Genomic DNA, 25,818 nt, shown 5'->3' with positions numbered 1-25,818 from the left:
CCCCCCTGGACCCAGGGGGGTATAGCAGCTGCATACCCCTGCCATACCCAATTGACGCCCCTGCAGTGCAGCTTACTGACATGCAGAGAGGGGGGAGAGGCCAGCGAGTTCATTCCACACGGGCAGAAATTGATTCATTCCAGTGCAGCGCAGGAAGAAAATGTCAATGCCTTGTCAACGTGTCTTTCTCGAAAAAATGCGGAGCCTTCGCATTCTGTATCCAGCTGATTCTACCCTGGCACCTGTCCCAAAATACTACTGTACCATTGTACTGTGCAGAGCCTAGCCTGGAATCCCATCGAAACTGCCATTGCAAAAAAATAATAATAATCACACCCAATGTGAAGTGAGCGGTGGTCGTGCTTGCATAACGTCTTCAGACTAGGATTTGAGTCTAGGATGTACAGGGTATGCTACACACACACACGTTTTGCTATGGTAAAACGCTGAGGAAAAAGGCTACAGACATACGACATCACTAGACAAACATGATGCTACGTACACACATTTGACTATGGCAAAACGCGGAGGAAAAAGGCTACAGACACACGCACAGCCACTCTTAGGAGCGCCGCTCAAAAAGAAAAAGACCTGCCCTCTGTAGATTTGGTCTGGCACCGCTCGGTTGTGATTGGATTTCACTCACTCCGAAGTTGTGAGGAACCAATCAGGGCCCAGTATGCAAATGTGGGTCCAGTTTCTCACCAGGCATTTATTTTTAATTAGTTAGTCTGGCCATGCCAGGCTATGCATAGCCTACAGTGTCTGCACACGTTTATCAACTCTAAAAGTCTAAGACATTTGCCATTTTTGCAGTGTCGTATTAACTCTATAGCGTAGAGCCCGGACTCAACATTACCACTGTGCACTATTACTGCAACATGAATATACTTATATAGGACACTTACGTGTCTTTCCGTTCTCCGACATGCGCTGTCCCTCTCCTGCAGAGTAGACCGGCATCACGGTCACCGTGTAGACGGTGTCCGACTGCAGGTTGTTGAGGACGGTCTTGTAGGTGTTACCAGATACCTGCGCCTGGAGACACAAGCACACACACACACACACACACACACACACACACACACACACACACACACACACACACACACACACACACACACACACACACACACACGCACACACGCACACACACACACACAGGCACACACACACACACACACACACACACACACACACACACACACACACACACACACACACACATAAACCGTGTCAATCAGGGATGTGCAGAGAATGTTAGAGAGGCAGGGGCTGAAATTTCTAAAAGGGCCTTTTTGTGACAATATCGAAAATAGCAGACCTCCAAGCTCACAACGCGTCGTGCTGTGACGCATTGCGAGCTTGGCTATTCGATGCTTGATACCACACTGATATAAGCATAATGAAGTCAATACTGGAGATGTGGTGTACGGCATGGATTTCTACGCAGATAGGGCAATTTTTTCAACATAAGATGCTGCATTCAAGTTCAGGAGAGTACTTTGGACAAAGCAAATCTCTTGAATGCTGCCTTCAGGTATGGCATGGAAAGGTAGCATTTGCATTTCTTTCACCATAACAAAAACTGCATTCATGGTCTGGAGAGGGCACTTTTTTATAGACGGATAAAGGGGCAGGGGCTCAAGCCCCCTTTGATGTCTATGTGTGCACGTGCCTGAGAAGGGGAATAAAGTTAAGACAAGTAGAAGAGGCAGACGTCAAACTAAACTACGATGGCATGGAAGTAGGGCTGTCACAATTATTACATAATCGTCAAAATCGTGATTATTTCACATAATCGCGATTATTTTTCATAATCGTCATAATCGTTTCCATGTTGAAAAACTTTCATATATTTAAAAAAAAATAGTCAAAAATAGTGGAAATAGCAGATCTACAAGCTCACACACGACGAAGATTGCCATACAGAAATCTATTTGTAAATGATTCCTACCTTCCTTCCTTCCAGAGCCCCTCCAGAGCTTGTAGATCGGCTATTTCCACTATCAATGTTCTTTAAGTATAAAGTTGTCAAATATGTCAGTAATTTCTCTGTATATTTAGGTTATGTGTCATATCTACCATGTGCAACTTCAAAGCCTAAAAGCCAAACAGAAATGTAATTGTCCTTGACAAAAACACAATTAAATCGCAATTATTTGAGGGACAAATAATCGTCATGTCAAATGTCATAATCGTGACAGCCCTACATGGAAGGTGTGGACCAGCCCTACCATCTCCTCGGCTCCTCCGGCCGCGGGCACGTAGAAGATCCTGTACTGACGCACGCTGCCCTCGGCCGGCTCCCACTGCACGTTCAGGGTGGAGGTGGTGGGGTCTGTCACACGCAGGTTCCTCACGCCGCCCAGGGGCTCTGGAAGGAAGGAAGGTAGGAATCATTTACAAATAGATTTCTGTATGGCAATCTTCGTCGTGCCTCTGCAGCGGCACCGCCTTTAACACATACCCCGCCATTTGCAAATACCTTCGTACTTCCATAATTATGCCTCTGTCTCCATAGACTTCCATGTAATTCATAGTGCACTGATAATGTCATGTCCATGCCTAGATCATGCACCACGTGTGTGCACATTGCTCACAGCTTTCAAACAAAAAAATCCGAATGGAAATCCGTTCAGGCATTCATGAACTAGACGCCAATCACGCCATTATGTTTTCCTAAAATGTAAACAAAGATGGCTGCCATGTTTGAAAGATGGGGTTGCTATGGGGGTTAAACATGCAATTTCGCGATTGCTATCATGCCTACTACATCATTTTGGGTCCATTTTTTTTTTTTTTTTTTTTAGATTTCTTTTTTTCATAAACTGGAACTTCTCGGAATTATCGGGCCTGGCGGGTAGAGACATTAAAATATTCTCTGGACTATCGGGCCAGGCAGTGAATGAATCATCTTCTATGGCAGTGGTGCTCAGAGTGGATTCCAGGGACCCTCTGGGTGCCTTTAGGGGGGTTTAAATGGACCCTTACTACGAGTCTGTCCCTCTCAGTGTACAAATGGACAGTGTCGCTGTCAGAGTTAATGGGAAACCTTGAAATGTTAAGTTTTGAGAACCATATTGTTCTATGTCTTAAAGGATGTCTTCACCACTTTTCAACCTTTATCTTCATATAATTGGTCCCCACTAATGTTCATGATAAAATAGCAACACAGAAAATCTAGTCGGAAACCTGTCTACCAGTGACATCATCGATGGGGAATCAAAGCTAATGGAAACCACAGGCTTTCTATCCCTGAAAAATGTATCTATACTTGAAGCCATTGTTCTCGCGATAATAGAAATCTATATATATAAAAAGAAAAAAAAAATCTGCCTAACTGTGACGACACAGACCTATAGGAAAAAAGTGCTATTTTATGGTGCACATTAGTGAGGACCAATTATATGAAGATGAAAAGTGGTGAAATCGTCCTTTACTCAAGTTACTTATTAAGCAATTCATCTCAGTCAAACCTCCCCCCCAGAGCCTGATTGCGCGTAAATTCTCCAAAGGCGCTGCTCTTTATATAATTCATTCATCATTAGCTACAATGACCGAACGCTCCCACAAGACGACATGACTACATGAGATCTTTTGCACATCTGTCCAAATATCGGCGGAGAGACGAAACAAAAAAAAAACAAGCAACTTACTGGTCTTGCCGAGGCCGTTCAGCTCCTTGCTGACTCCGGTGGCGTAGATCGCTACCACGGTGATGGAGTACTCGGTGTCAGGGGTCAGCTTGGGAAGCAGCACTGTGGTCTTCTTTCCTCCGATCTGGGTCTGGTGTAGGATGGGACGATATGACAATTTCATATCACGATGACAAAAGAAATCACGATTTACAATATTATCACGATAATCAAAATCCATTATCCTGGGGCGGAACATTTTCCAAAAAATAGCAGATCTATAAGCTCACAACGTGTCGCAACGCGACGTGTTCTGAGCTTGTAGATCGGCTATTTTTTGGCAAAGACATTTGATAGAGAGTGAAAAAAAGACAGTATCAAGTACGTTTATATTATATTATAAGTACCTTTACCAGTCGTAAAGGGTTTGCAGCTCGGCAAATAAAAGTTGAATTTGATCCCAATGGATGACGGAGGACGATATCACGATAAAATAAAACTCCGCGATACGATTATCGTGAGTGTTTTTTATCACGATAAACGATAATATCGCGTATCGTCCCATTCCTAGTCTGGTGGGAGAAGGGGTGATTAACCTCGTTGATCTAAAATATATTAATCTTGGATTAGATGTTCTACATGACTCATTCAAATGATGAAGGAGTCCCTAAAGATGTCCTATCGAATGTCTCATTTCATGCTAATAACGGGTTGGAGCGGCGACAGATGTAGTCGTAGAAGCCAACATGCAGCGATAATGGCTCACTGGGTTAACTGGGTTGACAGATACAGTAACTTGGCTGCCGTATTCCGTTGGTTGGCCAGCTGCGGCATCTCCCTTTTAAAGTATCCTATTATACACCCTCTTTCTGTCTAAATCGTAAAAAGCATTTCACCGATGCCGAGACCTTGGCGTCGACTGAATCTGGATGTTCTTTTGAATTCTGTGGGGCACTGGGGGGGGGGGAGGGAGTTGATCTGTTTCTAAGATGGGGACACAAAACTCGTCCCAGCGTATCTGGCGTCGAAGTCACTAAGCCGGTGGAAAGAATTTCACCTGGGAAATACTAGACTGGAGGGATGTTGTGAGAGTCTTTGGACGTTGTAACTAAGAGTGCGTAGCGGCCAAGGTAAATCTATATCCTAATGGCCAAAACAGTTGGATGTCTTGCCATTACAGGCATTAGTGGAGGGTCGGTTTACTGAGCTGTGTTTGGCTAGGCTAGAGGGATGCTGTAGGTAGGGGAGTGGGGATGCAATGCTGAGAGGGCTGAGAAACGATGTGTGCGTGGGTGCATGTGTCTGTGTGTGTGTGTGTGTGTGTGCTGCGTGCGTGCATGCGTGTGTCCAACACCGAGGGAGTGACAAATAAGCAATACAAAAATATGGAATACTTGGCAGCAAATATTTCCCATCAAAACTGGGGGGACGGGCCTCCATTCCGAAACACCACCATTCCGAAACACCACCATTCCGAAACCCCACCATTCCGAAACACCATCATTCCGAAACCCCACCATTCCGAAATTTAAATTATTTTAACTTTCACCCACCTCCACCCACTTTACCTCACCCACGTTCACCCCCCCCCACCCACCTCCAACCACTTACCCCCTCCTCCACTAGCCTCGCGTAGCCAGGCTTACTCATCTCCGAAGAGGCTCCTCCACTCACTTCCTCCCACCTCCACCCACTTTCACTCACCTCCACCCACCCACCTCCACCAACTTTAACCCAGCCACCTCTACCCAATTTCACACACCTCCACCCACTTTTACCCCCCCCCCCCCCCCCCCCCCCCCCCCACCCACCTCTACCCACTTTCACCCAACTCCACCCACTTTCTCCCACATCCACCCACTTTGGCCCCCCACCTACACCCAAAATGGGTGGATGTGAGTGAAAGTAGGTGGAGGTGTGTGGATGTGGGTGAAAGCGGGTGAAGATGGGTGGGGTGGGTGGAGGGATCTGGATGGAGGTAGGTGAAAGTTAGTGGAGGTGGGTGGGGCTGGGTGAAACTTGGTGGATGTGGGTACAGGTGGGGGTGGAGGTTGGTGGGGTGGATGGAGGTGGGTGGGTGGGGTAGGTGAAAGTGGGTAGAGGTGGGTGGAAGTGGGTGGAGATGGGTGGAGTTGGGTGCAATTGGGTGGAGGTTGAGAGTGGGTGGGGGTGGGTGGAGGTGTTTGAAAGTGGGTGGAGGTTGGTGGGGGTGGATGGAGGTGGGTGAAAATGAAACTGCATATTCGGAATGGTGGTGTTTCTGATTTTCGGAATGGTGGGGTCTTATAGAACAATGGGAAACCCCACCATTCCGAATAATGGAAGTCAATCTTCGGAATGGTGGGGTTTCGGAATGGAGGTGTGTACCCCAAAACTATTCATATTGTTGATGCCTCACCCATACAGGTTGAAGGAGAGCTGTAGCTCAGAAAAGTTGTTCTGAATAAAGATTTTGTTGCCATAGTGCAGCATAGTATTCATATTCTGTATGAATGTAGACATATACAGGGAAAATAACTACCCCAGAGTGTGTAGACCTTCATCCATTTAGACCTGAACACATTATGACGCAATATTTTATGCTTTAACTATTGAAAAATAGCAGATATACAAGCTCACAGCGCGGCACCGAGTGCCGCGCTGCGAGCTTGTAGATCTGCTATTTTTGAAAAATCGTGAAAATTAGATTTTTTACCCGATTACATAAGTGTCTTTTGAATCCTTCTAAGATTTTTTGAAAAACCGATGTTTCTATGTCAGCAATCTGGCCGGCCATCGTCAAAGAAAAGGTCCTTTTCACTTAACTGGAGCTCAGTTAGTCTGTTCTTGAGAGACTACAATGTCAGTGGTTCTCATACTTTTTCATGTGAAGGACCCCCAAAATGATATTTATTTGGCCACGGACCCCCATTTCAAAATATCAAGTTCCAGGGACCACCCAGAAGCAAAATTTTAGTTACAAACGTTCGCTCTAAAAATACATATATTCAAAGATTTGCACACATTTCCACTACATTTAAAAAAAAATAGCAGATCTACAAGCTCGCAGCGCGGCACTCGGTGCCGCACTGCGAGCTTGTATATCTATATCTATATCTTGTATATCTATTTTTCAACAGTTAAAGCAGTCAATAATTCTAGGCCTAAATGGGTTAAAAGCATGTGTGTCGGCACGCATATGTGTTTACAGTGTGTCTCGTCTACTCCTCCATTGACCATAATTCTTGACAGCGTGCGCCAAGCGACAGCAGAAGCGCCTTATCAGCAGATTCCACGGAAACAGCACGGCAAGGAAGCCTTGTCATTCGGCACCGAGACAACTTTCCTTGTACACAAGTGCGAAGCGTGTGTCGGGGCGGTTTCCTAAAACACACTTGTTGTCCCAGATGAAACAATGCAAGGCCGCCTGGGCACGCTACACTTGTTGAAATCCCCACAGTCAACCAAGAAGACTTGGCCCCAAGCCTCGGGACCGTTCCTGCGGCTTCCAGTTTTCCTTCAATCTCTCAACTTTCTAAGCGTGATATCACACAGGCAATCAGCACAGCCGGGGCTTTTTCCTTCAGTCGAAAAGGCGAAAAGAGTTACGTAGCTGGTGGTCAGTCAGTGTGCAGCGTGTGACCTCAACACAGCCAGCTGGACTGAAGCTGAGTTTTTTTTTCTTCCTCTCTTCGCAATCTTAGGCTATGAAATAGAACCTATGCCAGGGGTTCCCAAACTTTTTTGTCTTAGGGCACCCCATGAATACTTTTTTAATCAGAGGCACCCCTACGTTATAATTTTCACTCCCAGCACCATATATTTATAGCATATCGTCGTTGTCGGGTGGAAACCTTGTATGTCCAAAACCGTTCGTTTTGTATTTATCATCTATAAAATGTACTAAACTAGTGAAAACAGCATATCTACAAGCACACTTGTGTGCTTGTAGATCGGCTGTTTTCACTAGTTTTATGTGACAGAGGTTTCTGCCTGACAGTAATGATATAATATGAGATAATAGCCATTTTGGTTAGAACTGACTTTGTACGTCAAGTTTAAAATTAAACGAAATATATTTTCAAGTGTCCAAATAAATTCCAAATACTATCAAATGATCTCGCGGCACCCCTGGACTGCCGTCACGGCACCCCAGGGTGCCCCGTCACCCACTTTGAAAACCCCTGACCTATGCTATGCAGGATGGTAGCGGAATGAACATCTGGGCCATACATGACGAAACAGGAAACTAACAGGGGGAGAAACGAGCAGACGCGAGAAGCCCCTTTTCTCGAAGTGCATCTCAGTTTTTGTGCAACGCTGTAAACACCCTCTTCAGAATTATGTCCCCCATGGCACCAGACTCAACTGTTACACAAACAAGACATCGCTCCCTGCCAAGCCTCTGCATTCCATCCCAGACTGCGCAAGGAACACAAACATAAAAATAAAACAAAAACCAGAAACGCACCGATATTCACTTTGCGTTCGCTAATTTCAAACATCAACGCAATTATATATCGTCACTGTCGGGCAGAAACCTCGTATCTCCAAGTTTCAAGTTTTCATGTTTTTTCACCAAGTAAAGCCCAGCTTCATCATATAAGGCCGCCGCACAAAAGTAGTGAAAACAGCCGATCTGCTGTTTTCACTAGTTTAGTTCATTTTTAAAACGATAAATACAAAACGAAAGGTCTTGGACATACAAGGTTTCCACCCGACAACGACGATATGCATATACTGTACTCTCAAATACACACACGCCTACAGAAGACAGACAGACAAGACCCTCACACATTAATCTCTCGAGTGCCTGCTCAATGTTTCCCTCAGCGGCTATTAAAATGGTTTCATCTGAACGTTTACAAGGTGGGACTCTGAAATGTCTCAGTTAAGCAACTCTTCACATCCTGTAAACTCAGTGATGGCTGAAGAATGCTTAACCTCGGGTTCCCCGGATGGGTAAAAAGGCAAGATCATAATCTTCTTGGGATCGTTTAACAACGACATGCAGGGCTGTTAAATAGCGGGAGACACAGCTCGCCTATGCATGTGTGTGTGTGTGTGTGTGTGTGAGTGTGTGTGAGTGGGTGTCTACACATGCACAATAGCTTGATTTATTCTTTTTTCTTTTTTTCATAACAGCCAGCCTTGCTTATCGATATTTCCATAAAAGGCAATCAGAAATATCCATCAGCATAAGAGGTTTGAAACTAAAGACGTGGTTATATTGTCCACGAGTGTCCTTCTTCCAGGACATAGCTGGTATACTGCTAGGAACTAGCTGAAGAACTTTGGGCGAAAAACTCAGTGTTCATGTATCCATTTATAACTCGGAGATTCCGATTCATTTTTTTTATAGGATTTTGGGGATTATTTGAGGCGTAGATCTGCTATTTTCACTACTTTTGTGAGACACTTTTGTATGATGAAGTGAGGCTTTCATTTACCAAAAAAACATACATATCGTCGTTCTCCAAGTTTCAAATGTGTACGTTTTTCCGCTAAGTAAAGCCCTGCTTCATCAGACAAGGCCGTCACACAAAAGTAGTGAAAACAGCTGATCTACAAGCACACAACGCCTCGCGGTGCGAGGCGTTGTGTGCTTGTAGATCGGCTGTTTTCACTAGTTTAGTTCGTTTTTTAAATGATACAAACAAAACGAACGGTTTGGGACATACAAGGTTTTCACCCGACAACGACGATATTTGAAACTTGGGGATACAAGGTTTCTGCCCGACAGTGACGATTTGGAGGACATGTCAGCAATGATGCGAGTGTGTTCTTACAGTCTGGGTCCTGCCTCCGGCCGTGGGCACGTAGGTGATCTTGTAGTTCTGGACGCGGCCCGGAGCGGGGTTCCACCTGGCGTTCAGAGTGGTGGTGGTCTCGTTGAACACAACCAGGTCGGTGGGGGGTCCATCTGGCACTGGACACACATTATGTCACAATTACAACCACGCAGATATTTGGAAATCGGCCATTCATCATAGCAGATGCACAGTAGAAATCTTTTAAAGGACACAATCCTTGATATTTTCGTCAACAGACTCTTTATGTTATCTTGACGAGATGTGTTTGTTTTATGATATCATATCAAGATGTTGATAATTCCTTTAAAGGACAACATTGTTTTTTTTACAACAAGGGTTCATATTTTAGATAGTAATTAGAGAAAAGACAAGATTAAGTTAAAACGTTTTCATTTACTTCTGTCTATCGTTTTAGCCATTTTAATGACATTGATTTCAGTGGTCGGGGGCATGCGTGCAAGTGACCAAATATGTATTTTTAGACACAATAAGCCCATTCCCAAGATGCAGCACAATCCTTCATGGGCAGATGTGACTTGGGGGGCTACCGGGTTACTGTAAATGGTAATAAAGAAATTGCCAGCTTATTGTGTCTAAAAAGACACATTTAGGCACTTGAATGCAAGCCCCCATGTACTGAAATCAAAGTTCTAAAAAATAAAGCAGTGAATCATTATTATTATCTTCTTTGCGGTATGGGCTGGTTTGAATCGAGGATTGCAGCTTTAAAGAAGAAAAGACAATGCGTCCTCTGGTAATGCTGTCTTTTCTGAAGCATGGATGATTTCACTGGAACAGCAATGGATTGATGGATGAATGGATTAATGGACTGATGGATTCAGATGAATGGATGAATACGGATGGATGGATGGATGGATGGATGGATGGATGGATGGATGGATGGAAGGCATAGATTCACAGCCATGACGTTCAGGATGAATGGAATGACACAGAACAACATATAGACGAGGGGATTTCAACCCCTGCTCTGCAGGGCATGCATGGTTCAAATCCTTCATTTTATACTTAGTTGCATGTCAGTGTCGCACACAGCAAACAACGAATCTTCCAAGCATTGTGAGATTGTAGACAAGGGTGGAACAAGTACTCCAATTCGTAAGAGTATCAATACCGCAATGTACTGTAGAAACACTCGGTTACAAGTAAAAGTCAGGAATTAAAAAAAGCAGAAAAATATTGGTGTCAAAATGTACTTAAAGTACCAAAAGTAGAAAGTACTCATTATATTTCGAAAGGCCAAATGTACATAGGGTTGAAGTATGATTTGTAGTAATAATCAAAAACTACAGAGTAAATATAACGTTTTCAAATAATTCTAGTAAAGTAGAAGTACTATAACGATATGTAGAGGAGTAGAAGTACTGACAACTGGAAATACTCCAGTAAAGTCAAAAAGAAATACCTCAAAATTGTACTGTACTTGAGTAAATGTACTTAGTTTGCTTTACACCAGTGCTTGTAGATCAGTTATTTTCGGCGAGCGTGAGACCGGCGAGCAACTAAGTATAAATCAGGCTTCAACGGGATGATGACTGGCAGGAACAAAGGGACACGCACAGACAGACAGACAGAGACAGACAGACAAACAGACCAACACATCGTATAAAAGGCTGTTTTCAGCCGCAATGCAGCACCATTGGAGCGATGATGTATGGGTTAAGTGCCTTGCTCAGATGACACGATGATGGCAGTCCGGTGAACATCAGCGCTGATGATTGAACAAAAATAATGGAACATGCGCTCATCGCTTGTAAAAAAAAAAAAAAAAAGATCATCCTCTTGGTTTTCACTGCAAATACTTACCTGGTCGACCAGGTCGTTGACCAGCTTTCACTAAACGATCAGAAATAGAGAAGCATCATGGACAAACAGCCTTTTACCCAACATTTCGCACAACCTTTCATCTCCACAAATTCGATTCTGTCAGGAATTCAAAACAGTTTTGGTGAACATTATGCTTGCTCACCGATCGCAAGCATGAAGAGATGTCCTAAAATTACAAAATACGCACAGGAAGCATGTTTTTTTCTTCTCTTTGTCCGACTAATTGCGGCAGAAAAATTGCGAACTCTTTGAACTCTTTGTATGTACAGTATGTGACATGGGTACATCCACACAGAACGTGAATATTATGCACTTTTCGACACAAGTTAGCTTTTTTTGGCAGCAAATAAAAGAAACTTGAACGAGGCATACAGTGACGGATTTTTCCGATCATGTATTCTTCTCGTTCGTGGCGTGTATAAGAACCTTAGCGTATTGTATAAGCCATTGGCGTGGTCATGATGACGACAATAGGACCCTGTTTAAGCCTGCGTTTCTTACATGTCGTCTCGGTTCCCAGCAGGTCCTCGCTCTCCGACTCGTCGGGGTAGATGGCGGTGACCGACACGTCGTAGGGCGTGTCCGGCTCAAGGTTCTCCAGGAGGTGGTTGATCTCGTCGTTGTTCAGGATCGCCTGAGGAGGAAAACGTGGCGAGGTCAGAACGTGCGCGCCAGAGCAGTGTAAGCAGAGTGGCGACACGCTTTGATCTCGCCGCAGACCGGAAGTGGCTTCGCATGGAGCCTGTTCTCATTCTTAGCGAGCCTCTGCTGCTCTTCAGCCCCGTCCGCCGCCATTATATTCGAGGCATTTTCACTCGCTGATAAGTAGTAGTCTTTTTTCCCCCTTTTAACTTAACTCATTCACGGGCCTCTCCAAGGTAGACAAAATTATTAAAAGGGAGAAAAAGACGTAATTTAGTCTACTTATCAGCGGGTGAAAATGCCTCGGTTATAATGGGGGCGGACAGGGCTGAAGAGCAGCAAAGGCTCGCTAAGAATGAGAACAGGCTCCAGTAAGCTAGGCTAAGCTAGCTTTCCACTATGCTTTCCACACTTACAATGGCAGTCGACGTAAGTGTCGTAACTCTCTCTATCAATGGGTCTGGTGCGCGCAGGTGGCAATATGTGCGCGTCACCATACAATCAAATCAAAGGCAGCAAATTGGGGGGGGAGATCATATTAGATCATAAGTACTGTAATAAAAGGTGTTATTCGTTGCCAGGGTCTGTTTTGCAGATGTTCCTGCTGCCACAACCCACCGCAGAGGGCCTTATCACGAGAGGGCTTTATCAAAGTTAGAGTGCTTGCCACGGCTTTCGTCAAACAGCTGCACACATAATGATTCATCCCAAAGCCAAAACGCATTAACCACTTGAACCCCTCACGTCCCTACTCTGGGGAAAACATTCAGCCAAAAATAGACCACCTATAATATAGACCACCACAGGTGGTCAGACGGACGGACGGACAGACAGACAGACTTTCGCTAAATTAATAGTTAGATAGTATTTTGTGGATTTGTTTGTTTGTTTTAAAATGTCTAAAAATATTATTTTTACCAGTATTATTTAACCAGGAGTGCTTTTCCCGGAAAAAGTCGGGATATCGTTTTATATTAAATAACAGTAGCACGCGACCACTGGGACCCGCGGGTTAAAGAAAACTCAATTTCCCGTGATCCTTGTGATGCCGCGGTAACAATTTTTCTTTTCCGTGCTAAAGAAAACATCTTGTTCGACATTACAACATAGGGAATTTCCACAACGTGGACACGGTCGTGGCTTCCGTGGGTCCTCAAAATAAGGTCAATGGAAAAACCTCGCGGCAGAAGGTATTTTAATAATTAATTATATATAAAGCATAGAAAGTGTTAATATTTAAAAAAAAAAAAAAAATATATATATATATATATATATATATATATATATATATATATATATATATATATATATATTGAACCATATATATATTTTTTTAAATGTAGGAAAAGAGAATTGATTTTTTACTCGAGTCCACTGTGCAGGGTTCTCTTACTTACCCGACCTAAATGGACCGATCACGTCTTCTTGCTCCGTAAAAAGAAAAGAAAGGGTTTTCTTACATCATGTTCTCTTACATATTGGAAGTTGGAGTCTCCCTTCTTGGTCCAGCCGATGCGGTAGAGGGCCACGTCAGGGGCCCCGTGCTCCCAGTGGGCCCGGAAGCTGGTCTGCGTGACCTCCGTGAAGCGCAGGTTCTTGGGCGCCGGAACCACATCTGCAAAAAAAAAAAGGGAAGGAAATCAACTAATGTATATTCTCTTTTTAGTGCCAGATAGCATTCCATTTTGCTTTGGTTTTGGATGGTCTCTTTCCAGTATTAGTTAGGTAGCTTTCTTTTTGTTTTCTAATAATCTGGTTTGGTCCAGAGTGTTTTCCGTTTGGTAGTTGGGCTTCTGTTTGTGCACAGCGTCCCTGGGCCAACTGACTGAGGTTTTCACTATGGTTGAGGGCTATGCTATGGAGCGTGTCTGGGTTGCTTTCTTTTAGGTGATTATAGAATTTGAGTGCTCTCTTTTTTACTTTTATAATGAGTGGGTATCGTCATAATTCTGCCCTGCAAGCGTTGCTTGTTGTTTTCCGTTGGGTGTGGAGTATAGATTTGCAGTCTCAGTTTGGTATTTGTCCCATTTTTCAAATTCTTGGTTGGCAAGGGGACCCCAGATCTCGCAGCCATAGAGGGAGATGGGTTCTATAACGGAGTCTAGTATCTTTAGCCAGATTTTCATTGGGATATCTAGCTTAACGTTCCTTTAGATGGCATAGAAAGCCCTTCTCGCCTTTTCTCTCAGGTCGTTTGCAGCTTGCAGGCATCACGGCACCCACTTTGGGAAACCCTGTCCTAGTATCTCACGTAACAGAAAAATGGCCGGCGTGTGAACGTGGTCAAAATTGACAGTGTGTCTTCGGCCTTTTACCTGTGATGGCGTCTCCCAGCATGGGCTGACCAGGACCCTCGTCGCAGATGGGAGTGACGGCCAAGCCGTACTCCGTCTGGGAGATGAGGTTGTCCAGCACCCTGGTGGTCACACCGCCGCCCACCTCCAGCTGTGGACAAATCAAACAGAGGTTTTTTAGTTTTCTGATAGCATCATCACCCCAATACGGTACTGTATGTCCAACGGCTCGAGGGCTTCATGAATAATCTTGTGATCCCTCTGTTGGACGTTAAACATTTGGAAATGCCTTTTCTTCCTCCTTCGAAGCAGGCCCGGGTTGCCAAGGTTCTCTCAAGTCTAATGAAAGTCTCATTCCATTCTCACAGGCGAGGTTTCCAAGAGCGATGGCGACAGAGGTGACGTACAGTGCGTGTACACCCAGCGAGAGAGAGGGATCTAAAGGCTCAACCCTGGAAGCACAAAGACATTTGTGTCCAGAAGGAAAATGGAAACAAACAAGGAAAATTGGATCAACACTGTGAATGACTACCAACCAGAAATCCCAGTCTCTTCTGTTTGGGTGTGTTTTTTCTCTCTTTTTTTTTTGTTTTTTTTGTTTGAGTCATAAATCTGAACTGACATTTCTCTGGATTTCGCTCTCTAAGACCATAAATCCCAGCCGACAGGCCTTTCCTGGATAGAGGATGTTGCACCGCGGTGAGCTCTGTGAGTGCGTGGCGCGCTGTCGCGAAATCAGGTTCCACCACATTATCCATCGGGTCAGAGGGTCAGCCCCTGCTACTTTTTTGGGAGGGGGGGGCAAGGAGGCTTCTTCTTTCCCACGTTACCCCGGGTCAGAGATCCTCCGAATCCTCCTCCCCCTTTCCATGTGTGTTTTTCATCTCTTTTAAAGAAGTCCCACAGAGGGGTAATGAGGCACGCCGCTACCTTAGATTTATGCCCGAGGATGTAGCAAACGGCCTGTGCCAGAAAAGCTTGCAGTTGTTGACCAAAGACTCCCAAGGCGGGTAGGGGAGGGGAGGGGGGGGAGGCAGTGGCATGCGACCATTGAAGTCTGCCAGTAGCGCATACACAGTACAGGACACAGAACTCAACCCAACCAATTATTACGGTATACCTTCCCACTCTAATGAACCGCTAGCGTCCCTATAATGGGCACGCCATAATGACCAAACATTCAGCTGCTCTACGTGTCGCAACATGTTGTGATCTTTTACAACGTCCATTTGAGACGAAGAGATTTGGTGTCGAGGGGGAAAAAAGGAGGGGGGCCATGTTGGGGACACTAGTCAACGAAGTACACAGTATGGGGTTGAAGTGCTTAAAGCTATACTGTGTAAGTTGCTCAACTTGTGGTCAGTAGCTCTATAGCAAACCTCGGTCGCGTCCGCGTCTTTCGGCCGTTTTTCGGTTCTCACACCCCCGCGTCTGCCTCCACCTCGCCGAGATCTATCTTTTGAGGGGTCCCTGGTTGCTGTGCGTTCAGCCATTCCGGAGATACACTCCTTCACCCATGCTTCACCGTGCACCCGAGTATAGAGACACACGGGAGACTACAAATATGGCCGCCCTAGCGACCCCACTCCAAGATGCGCTGTGATTGGCCGGCAGTGTATAACCCTCGCTGTGATTGGCCGGTAGTGTGATGACGCAATTTTTCCGCGAAAACCGGTCCCCGGTAGGGATAATAGAAAACATATAAAGAGAAGGCTTTAGAAGCTGAAAATAACGGAGTGGGGGTTCTAGAAACTTTAGCGATTTAACAGTTAGGACAATTTTAAGATTTGTTTTATAAAAAAAAGTTACATGGTATAACTTTAATCCGTCTCATCCCTCTATTCTGACAAAGCTATGATCCACACATCACAGTCTCTGTGCAACAGGAACAGGGGCGTCAATTGGGTATGGCAGGGGTATGCAGCTGCCATACCTTGGCTAGGGGGAAATAATAAAAATGTACTTTTCATCGTGCCTGTTGCTAAGGTATGGCAACATGACTGGTGTCTTCGCGCGCGTGCAAGACACCAGTCATGTTGCCATACCTTACCTTTTTCTGAACTGACGCCACTGAACAGGAACACTCCCCGGGTCCCAAAAAGAAGATCTCGCACTCACCAGCTGCAGTTTCTATCATGCTGTCTAAGAAAATATTATTGAGTGATCAGTCATAACGGCATAACTGCTAATTTATCCCTCTCAGACGTAAATGATTCAAACAGACAAAACACTCAGGAGCAGGATGTGGAGTACGGGGTCGGCCAACGCCAGGAGGAGATTCACGGTTATGATTCTTGACATCTCACTCCTGCACCCATTTCACATCTTTATCTGTTATTCTTCCAGGTGCAAGCGCCAAAGAGCTCGAGCTGGAACGGATAGGTGTCATTACTGGAGAGCTTCAGTTGCACCGAGTCCATCGCTCTGTAGCTGTGTGTGTGTGTGTGTGTGTGTGTGTGTGATATGGACATAAAACAGGTGCACAGAATCTAAAAACCAGCGCAGCGGCCTTGTGAGAGTGTCCACCCTGAGATCATCAGGTCAGGGGTTCGATTCCTCGACCGAGTCACACCAAAGACTATAAAAACAGGACCCAATCCCTCCCTGCTTGGCACTCAGCTGCCTCACGCTAGAGAAACAGGAGATAGGCTCCTGCCCAATCGGCCACATGGCTTGGCAAGGATTACTACTACTAGTAGGCTTGTCTCAATTATTACATAACACCTAATCGGATTATTATTCCATTCCATAAAGGAGACAGCCCTAAATACTACTATAGAATGTAAAAGTCACCTCTTTGGCGTCTGCGTCCTCAGCCTTGTAGGTGATGAGGTACGACCGGACGTTGCAGGGCGCCGCGTCCCAGTCGAGCTTCAGGGCGCTGTGGGTGACGTCAGTCACCCTCAGGTCACCGGCTGGGGGTAGGGGCACTGTAAAGGGACACGGCAGATCCACGTTAAGGGTGGCAAAAAGTATCCCCAGGACATAGGAGGAAAAGACTCAGAGTCAGTTGGATCACAGTAGATCCAACGGCGAACACAGAATAAATAATAACTGCTCACTTGTGTAACTATCAGACAGGACGCAGTCCACACACTGCAGTTAGAACCCAATTACGTTCAATTAACCTCGTTATTAGTACAGTATGTCTGGTCACAGATCAGATACTGATCAGATAATTGTTATCGACACCACGAAAAAGATGTGACCTCATGCAGTAGCAGCAAATACACTACACAATCATTTACAATTACAGTTTACAATTACAGTTTACAATTACAGTTTACAATTTCCATTTACTGTACATTTACAATGGACCAATCCCCAATCACATACACACCCATTGTAACTGTTACAATGGGTGTGTATGTGATTGGGGATTGGTCCATTACCATTTACAATTACCATTTAGTGCACATTTACAATTACCATTTAGTGCACATTTACATTACAATTACCATTTACAATTACCATTTAGTGCACATTTACAATCAGCATTTACGGTATATTTGCATTTTAAAATGTTCAATTTACGATTACCATTCACAGTTACCATTTACATTGCATTCAGCAGACCCTAGTGAACAAACAACAAGCCTTTACAAGTGTAAATAGTCCCATAAGCAGAGTGCATAGACAACAATGCAGTGCTTCTAAGAGGTTAGGATACGCCGCTAAATGGAGGAAAAGAAAATGGGATTTTTACTTGAGTCGTGACTCGTGACCTACAATAATCGGTCCGTGACCCACAAATGGGTCCCGACCCGGTGTTTGGGAACCAGGGGTCTAAACAACATGCAGCATGCACCTAAATAGCATTCTTAACATTTGTGATCAAGCAAAGACAAATCTAACAAAACAAAACCCATGAGAATAAGTGACCAATATTTGCATGCATAGTAACAATAACTAGCATCCCAAAAAAAAAAGTGACGAGAAGGACTGAGAGGGAGAGAGGAGTGAAGCGAAGTCTGAGGACGACGGCATCGGAAGTGATGGTTTCCGGTTGGCTGTGTTACATACGCGTGACTCCCTGCTCGGTCAGAGGGTCACTGGCCAACTCCCCGTGCAGGGCGAAGATGGAGACGGAGTAGGCCGTGATGGGGAACAACTGCAGCAGCTGAACGTCGGTGACGTTCCATTCCACCCTCATCTGCAAACGGTCAGACCGCAAGAGAAACAACAACACCAGGGGAGGTCATGTCGGGGAGTCGACGACAAGGATTCCTCAGTGTGACTCAGAGACAGAGACATTGTGGACGAGAGACTCGCGCGCGTGTGTGTGAGCAGGGACGTGCTGGCCATTGGGAAAAGCGGGACAACTCCCGAACGGCCGGTTCATTCCCGGCCGGCCATTAGGAAAAAAATAAAATGTCGGCCTTCGTTCCGTTTTGGGGGCTGGGCGGCCAACAAAGTAAATTGTCACTGTCGGGCACAAACCTCATATCTCCAAGTTTCAAATTGATACATTTTTTCGAAAAGCAAATCCCTGTTTCATCATACAAGGCTGTTGCACAAAAGTAGTGCACACAACGCCTCGCGGTGCGAGGCGTTGTGTGCTTGAAGATCGGCTGTTTTCACTAGTTTAAATCATTTTTAAAATTATAAATACAAAACAAACGGTTTTGGACATACAAGGTTTCCACCTGACAACGACGAAATATATATAAAATAAAATAAAATTAGGGCCTCTCCAACTCTTTTTCCCGGGCTGAATCAGGGGCCCAGCACGTCCCTGATTGTGGACGAGAGACTCGCGCGCGTGTTTGTGTGTGTGTTCTGGTGGGGCCGATCTGTCAGGGCCAGCCTTGACCCGTGGGGTTTTGACGCCTCGTGGAAAAGAAAAGGGTGATGATGTTCCCTTGGCACAGTGAGCTCATAGTTTACCCACCCCTTTGTGTCAAACACATCTTGTTTTCGCTCCGGGTGGAAGCGGCGAGGCGAACACTGGTGGCTTTGTAAGTGGGTTATTACACGGCGTGACATCTGCATTTTGTCAGGAATCGCTGACAGGAATTTGGAGTATTCGGTCTATGTGTGCGTGTGCACGTACGTACGTGTGTGTGTGTGTGTGTGTGTGTGCGTTTGTGAGTGTGTATGTGACAGTGGTGGAAAAAGTACTCGAGTCAAAGTAAGAATCAAAATGTACTTAAAGTACAAAAAGTAGAAGTACAAAACATTTGAAAACAGCAGATCTACAAGCTCACAACGCGACGCGTTGTGAGCTTGTAGATCGTCTATTTTCAAATAGCCATGCACGGTATAAAATAGGACTAAAGTGGTAATTATTTATATCTGCAAAGTAACTAGTATCTAAAGTTTTCTGATAACTGTAGTGGAGTAAAAGTACAATATTTGGATCCGAGATGTAGTGGAATAGAAGTAAAAGCATTGGAAATACCCAAGTAAAGTACAAATACCTCAAAATTGTACTTAAGTACAGTACTTAAGTAAAAGTACTTAGTTACTTTACACCACTGGTACGTGCACGCCCGTGTGTCTGCGCACGCCCGTGTGTGTGTGTGTGTGTGTGCATGTGTGTGTCTCTATACGCCTTTTTTCATATGCGCACATTGCCCCTATAAAGGCGTCGAGCCGTGTCATATCCACAGCTGTTGTTGAAAATTGTGAAAATAGCAGATCTACATGCTCACAACGCCTCGCAGTGCGAGGCGTTGTGAGCATGTAGATCGGCTATTTTCACAATAGAACCGTATTATACAAAATGTAATGCCTCAACTCTTAGTGCTCGTCAGAGTGTGTGTGTGTGTGTGTGTGTGTGTGTGTGGGGGGGGGGGGGGTTCCCAGTTAAAATATGATGATATGATTTTAGGTGTCGCGGCCTGAAAAGGTTGAGAACTACTGCTATAGATTAGGTACAGTACTTGAAGTCTACAATTCTTTTTAGCTTAACCCATTTCCACCATGAGAAAGCCTAAATAACGTTGAGCCGTGTGATATCCACAGCTGCTTGGCGCGGGGTTCTAGGGGCACTGGGTGGTTCTAGGGGCTACTGGGTGGGACGGGGGGACGTTGCTCTGACCTCCTTCTCGGGGGCGGGCTGGGTGGCGTTGATGGCGCTGTAGAGCAGCATGTAGCCCGTGGCTCCCTCCGCTGCCTCCCAGCTCACGCGCATGCTGGTGGTCTGCTCGTCGTAGACGCTCATGTTCCTCACCGCACTCAGGGGCACTGGAGGAGGAGAGGCCGTGGGAGGACGGACGACGGAGGGGGTTGCGATACAGGCAACGGGGGGGAGAGGGGTCGACATAGAGTCACAGGTGTTTTTATTCAATGGATCTTCAGTTCAAGAAGGGGTCCGCATCAGTGTGCCGACGGGCCGATATTCTGACACTAAAACTAACCCTAACTCTACCCCTAACCCTAAACTTAACCTCAGTAACCGTACCTCAGTAACTAACCTGCCGACGCTAGTCGGAACAGCGGCCCGTCGGGATAGTGAGCGGACCCCTTCAAGAAGTACCTTTTCACTCACCTGCCTTTACCTCTAAAATGACACATTAAACGTTGGCCAAATTGTTAATAACTAGAGGCAGAAATTGTGGAAATACCAGATCTACATGCTCACGACGCCTCGCAAAAAAGCGAGGCGTTGTGAGCATGTAGATCGGCTATTTTCACAAGTTAAACAAAATGCAATGCCTCAACTCTTACAACTCCAAGCGCTCGTCAGGGTCGGGGGTACCCAGTTCAAACAGGATTATTTGGGGGATGGGGGTCACGGCCTGAAAAGGGTTGAGAACCACTGACGCTGTGGATCATGACAATTACATTTATAATTACATTTACAGTTTACAATTTAGGCATTTAGCAGACAATGTTATCCAGAGTGACTTACAAGTGCACTGCAGAGTAAGCATGAACCCTCGACAACAATAAGTCACACAAGCGAGTTCAAAGACAACAAACTGCAGTGTTTCAGGTAAACATCAAACCTTTAGATCTGTCTTCTAAACAATACGCTCTAAATAACATTCTTATCATTTGTAGTAAAAGAAAAAGCAAAAAAAAAAAGAAAAGAAAAAAACACTTGAAAAAGTAAGCAACACACATACTGCATAACTACAGTAGCATCTATCAAAAGAAGGGATACAGGGAGAGAAGGGTCCCAGGGGGTGAGGTGAGTTTCGTCGGAGTTTATTACAGTACCTTTGTCATGTAGCGTATTTTATTCTATAAGGTCACATCTTTCAGTGATGGTGAGAGCTCCAAACCCAGGTCGCAACAAAAGCATTCATATGTCCACAGTACGTTTAATCTTACAGACATTACACATAAAAGGTATATTACACTACATAGCATGTATATACATGCTTGTGGGCCTACACAGTACTCACCAACGCACTCTCTTGCAAGATGCGTACAGATGCACAAATGGCCACAGAAATCCTTCCAAATCTGCGCGTTTGCAACATGAACGGGCCGGGCTGATTTCATGTGCTATTTCAAGTCTAAAGTCAACAGTAGAGTTCTTTTATGTGTGATTTTTTTTATAGTGGTATAAGTCACGGCATGAAAACTGTGCTATTCTGGAGAGCGCAAATAAAACAACAACCAAGGACGACATGAAAGACGCCAAATTTCTCCCCGAAACCTCAATGAGAGTCCGTTGCAAATGAACTTGACGTTGATTGAGTTAAGCTAATGCTGTCTTTATGCACCCACGTGTGGTCTCACAAACGAGATGACAATGTTCTGCTTTTGAACGTTTGATGAATGGAGGCCACACAGGAGTTACAGTCAGCGGGTAAACACACAGTGCTGTATATGTGCTGTGCAACCTTGCTTTGATCAGACAATATCCTGCTGATCTGGAGCTCTTAGAACATGTTATCTTGGATCGGTCCAAAACGATCCAAATCTTTAAACTAGCGGCCTGAAAGGTTGAGAACCACTGCTATAGATTAGGTACAGTACTTGCTGGTCTCGAAGTCTACAATTTATTTTAGCTTAACCCATTTCCACCATGAGAAAGCCTAAATAACGTACATCGTTATACCTTTCAATCCGGGAAAGCATCCGTGTCACCTTCAAAATGTGTATGGTTTCTTCATAAATTAAAGCCTTTGTTCATCATACAAGAGTGCTGCACTGAAAATAGTAGACATATAAGCGCACGACACCTCGCGATGTGAGGCGTTGCGCCGCAGACTTACGTGTGGTCTCGGCTCCTTTGAGAGGCTCGCTGCTCTCGTCTCCCACCACGGAGTAAACACTGACGTGGTACAGGGTCAGAGGGCTGAGGCTCTGCAGTACCACCGTGGTCTGGGTACCGTCCACAAACACCTACAGATGATCATAACAATAATGCACATCAAACACAGTTACACGCAGCACTGAATGTAAAAAAACGTGCGAGAAACACAATAAAGGGTAGGGACGTGCTGGCCATTGGGAAAAAAAATTAAATAAAATGTCAACCTTTGTTCCATTTTGGGGGCTGGGCAGCCAACAAAGTAAATCTTCACTCTAGGGCAGAAACCTCGTATCTCCAAGTTTCAAATTTGTAATTTTTTTCGCAAAGCAAAGCCCTGCTTCATCATACAAGGCCGTCGCACAAAAGTAGTGAAAACAGCAGATCTACAAGCACACAACGCCTCGCGGTGCGAGGCGTTGTGTGCTTGTAGATCGGCTGTTTTCACTAGTTTAAATCATTTTTAAAATGATAAATACAAAACAAACGGTTTTGGACATACAAGGTTTCCACCCGACAACAACGAAATATAACTCATGTAATTGGCCCATTGGCTTGTCACTTTGTCACAAATCTTTGAGTAGCAGCAGCGCTAAAGATATAGAGAGAGATCTCTCTCTATAGCGCGCAATGAGGGCCTCTCCAACTCTTTTTCCCAGGCTGAATCAGGGGCCCAGCACGTCCCTGATAAAAGGGCATAAAAGTACACAGGTGTGTGAGGCACATAAAAGATAAAAGAGCATGAAAAAGGGAAACAACCCAAAACGAGGCTAATCGGGTAGTAAAAAGACAAAGTCTATAAAAGCGTGTTGTTTTAAGAAGTGATTTAAAAGAGAAAAGCGTGCCGGGCCTGATCTCCTAAGGTCACACCAGGCTGAAAAATAGGGCCCTGGTGGCAAAGGGCCCGGTCACCTTTTGTCTACAGTCTAGACAAGTGGTCCGGGGACCACCAGTGGTCCTTGAGGGGGTTCCAGGTGGTCCCCAGCTAAATGATGTTGAGTTGATAACCAAATGGACCCCTCTTATAGATCTTTAACAACAAATGACCAAATTATTCACGGTTTTGGGTCTTTGGGGCTAAATCTCATCAAATGGTGGTCAAATGGAGGTCCAAATAGTGGACCTTGACACGAAAAAGGTTGAAAACCACTGGTCTAGACGTTGGAACGACCAGAATGGCTCTGCCCGAGGATCTCAGGCCATGCTCCTACTCATGTGGGGTTAAAATGGGTCTGGGATGTAAGAAGGGGCTATGCCGAGCCATGCTTAAGAAGTAATCAATCAAACCTTGAAGTTAATTCTAAAATGATGACGCAAACCTAAAAAAAAAATGTGCTTTGCTCTTATGGTTTTATTATGTCTTGCTTCTGCATTCTGAACTAATTGGAAATGAGATACTTTGGCGCCAGAGTGCACTAATCTAGGAGAAGTGCAACCAAATGGACCTTTTATGGGTCCCATTTGGTTATATTTGTACACTCTCAGAGTTAAATACCTCCGTGTGGGTGAAAGTGTGGTGTGCACGTTAAGGGGCGTGTCTGTGCACGCGCGCACATCACGGCCCGAGCGTGTGTGTGTTTGCGCGAGGGGTGACTGCTGTCTCTGCACCAACGTAAACCCAATAAACAATAGGTTTTGTTTACGATGGTACAGAACATCTATTATGCGAGACAACAAACAAAGAAATCTATCTGTTTTCAGTGTTGGCCCAAGTGGGGTTCTTAATGGGTGTCCAATTAAAACCGCAGAAGCCTCTGACCAAACTCAGCTGGGTCCGAGCCCTGCGTGCGCGCGCGCGTGTGTGTGTGTGTGTGCGCGCGCTCGTGCATGCATGCATGTGTGTGTGTGTGCGTGCGTGCGGTGGGGGGGGGGGATTCAATTACAGATCCCCTAACAAAAATAAAACCTCGTCCACTGCGTTCACATACAAGCGAGAGCATGGGGGCCGGACAAAAACAAACAAACTCCAGAAAAGTAATTGGATTCAGACGCTACAAATGGATCTCTTCCATACATCCTGGAGGAGCCAGAGGCTCTCTTGTCCGATGTAGCCATTATTACACATCTCATCAGCTCATCATCATTTGCCTTTCTCCTCCATTAAAACTGAAAGCTGTGTTTGTGTTGCCCTCGTTCCTGTCATATTCTATTGTAATTTAGACACTCACACACACACCAAAAGGCCAACACAAAGGTTAGGCTAATTGGCCGGAGTGGGAACGTCTAAGCAGAGTCCCCCCCCCCCCCCCCGGCCGTAGCCAGAGTGAGTGAAAAGGATTGAGCTGAGCTAAGCTCCCCTAAAATAGGAACGAAAAAGAAAAAAAGATGAAAAAAAAAAACGTTAAAATGACACTTCGTTTCCCACAATGCTCTGGGGCTCGTTTTTCACAGCTGCAGGGATTTGGGAAAATTGAGCGGGGTAATTTAACTTTTAAGAGGGGTAAAAAAAAAATTACCCAAATGAACACTTTATACGGGACCCAATTGTTTGGATCAGGCTTAAATTTAATCAAAACTGTGATTTTACCACGTAGAGTAGTAAAGTACTACGGGTTAACGGTGTAAGGTTAACGGTGTGTGCAGGTGCGTGTTCGTGCGCGCGCAAGCGTCGTCTACCTGCTGGGGGCTTCCAGACACGGTCATGTACTCCACGCGGTACTTCTCCACAGGGCTTTCGGGGGCCTTCCAGGTGGCTCTGAAGGAGTGATGGGTGACCTCAGAGGTCACCAGGTCAGTGGGTGCCTCGGCCCCTCCTTCTCAGGCAGGCGGAGGGAGGAGAGAGAGAGAGAGAGAGAGAGAGAGAAAGAGGAGAACATTACTACAGTACGTCGCTGTTCGGGCAGAAACCTCAGGCTCTCATGTTTCGTGTTTTGACCAGGGGTCATCAATTTGTCTGTACACGGACAAAAGTGTGACTTGTGGCCAAGTCTAGATTTCGTTTTTTACACACCATTATAATGTTGTTATTTTGATCATTTTGAAGTCCCAATTGCTGAATGTCAGTCTCCAGGTTTTCTTCGGAATATGTATGACACTGATTTACTATGACACATTAGGAGTCCACTAGGACAGTGGTCCTCGGACGTTTTATTTCCAAGGACCCCCATAACTCTGGGAGTGTACAAATGGTATGGTTCCATTAGTACACTCTCAGAGTTACAGACATGTATTGGTCATTTAGGTCTAGATCTTTATTTGTCAGTGTGCTCATTTTGTATGGCAAAAATAGAATTTTGACCAAATTATTTTGACTTTTTACGTTTTTTTTTTGTGTAAATGAATGCCCTTCTTCCTCGGACAGTACTCCAGTGTCCCACAAAAGTAGCAATTTGTTTGGCGCAGTAATATTTATCACAAGTCACACAATGTGTTTATAGTGCACGCTACTAGAGCTT

At 45.1% G+C, this 25,818-nt stretch overlaps 1 protein-coding gene across 1 annotated transcript in view; it reads right to left on the bottom strand.

Moving 5' to 3' along the window:
* The window catches only part of col12a1a (collagen, type XII, alpha 1a), a gene marked incomplete at its 5' end in the record, with an annotated part of 123,432 nt that overhangs the window by 48,829 nt on the left and 48,785 nt on the right, over window positions 1–25,818 (bottom strand). The window contains 12 exons of the mRNA XM_080750443.1: window positions 909–1,038; window positions 2,238–2,377; window positions 3,660–3,789; window positions 9,407–9,546; window positions 11,753–11,909; window positions 13,393–13,532; window positions 14,233–14,362; window positions 17,005–17,141; window positions 18,235–18,364; window positions 20,255–20,400; window positions 22,386–22,515; window positions 25,040–25,176. Of these exons, the coding sequence (XP_080606569.1) occupies window positions 909–1,038; window positions 2,238–2,377; window positions 3,660–3,789; window positions 9,407–9,546; window positions 11,753–11,909; window positions 13,393–13,532; window positions 14,233–14,362; window positions 17,005–17,141; window positions 18,235–18,364; window positions 20,255–20,400; window positions 22,386–22,515; window positions 25,040–25,176 (1,647 nt within the window). The remainder of the gene's footprint in view (window positions 1–908; window positions 1,039–2,237; window positions 2,378–3,659; window positions 3,790–9,406; window positions 9,547–11,752; window positions 11,910–13,392; window positions 13,533–14,232; window positions 14,363–17,004; window positions 17,142–18,234; window positions 18,365–20,254; window positions 20,401–22,385; window positions 22,516–25,039; window positions 25,177–25,818) is intronic.

This window comes from Nannobrachium achirus (genome assembly GCF_963921795.1).
Source record: "Nannobrachium achirus genome assembly, chromosome: 20".
Taxonomy (NCBI): domain Eukaryota; kingdom Metazoa; phylum Chordata; class Actinopteri; order Myctophiformes; family Myctophidae; genus Nannobrachium; species Nannobrachium achirus.
The sequence above is the reverse complement of the archived record's forward strand: the minus strand, read 5'-3'. Positions and strand labels throughout refer to the sequence as shown.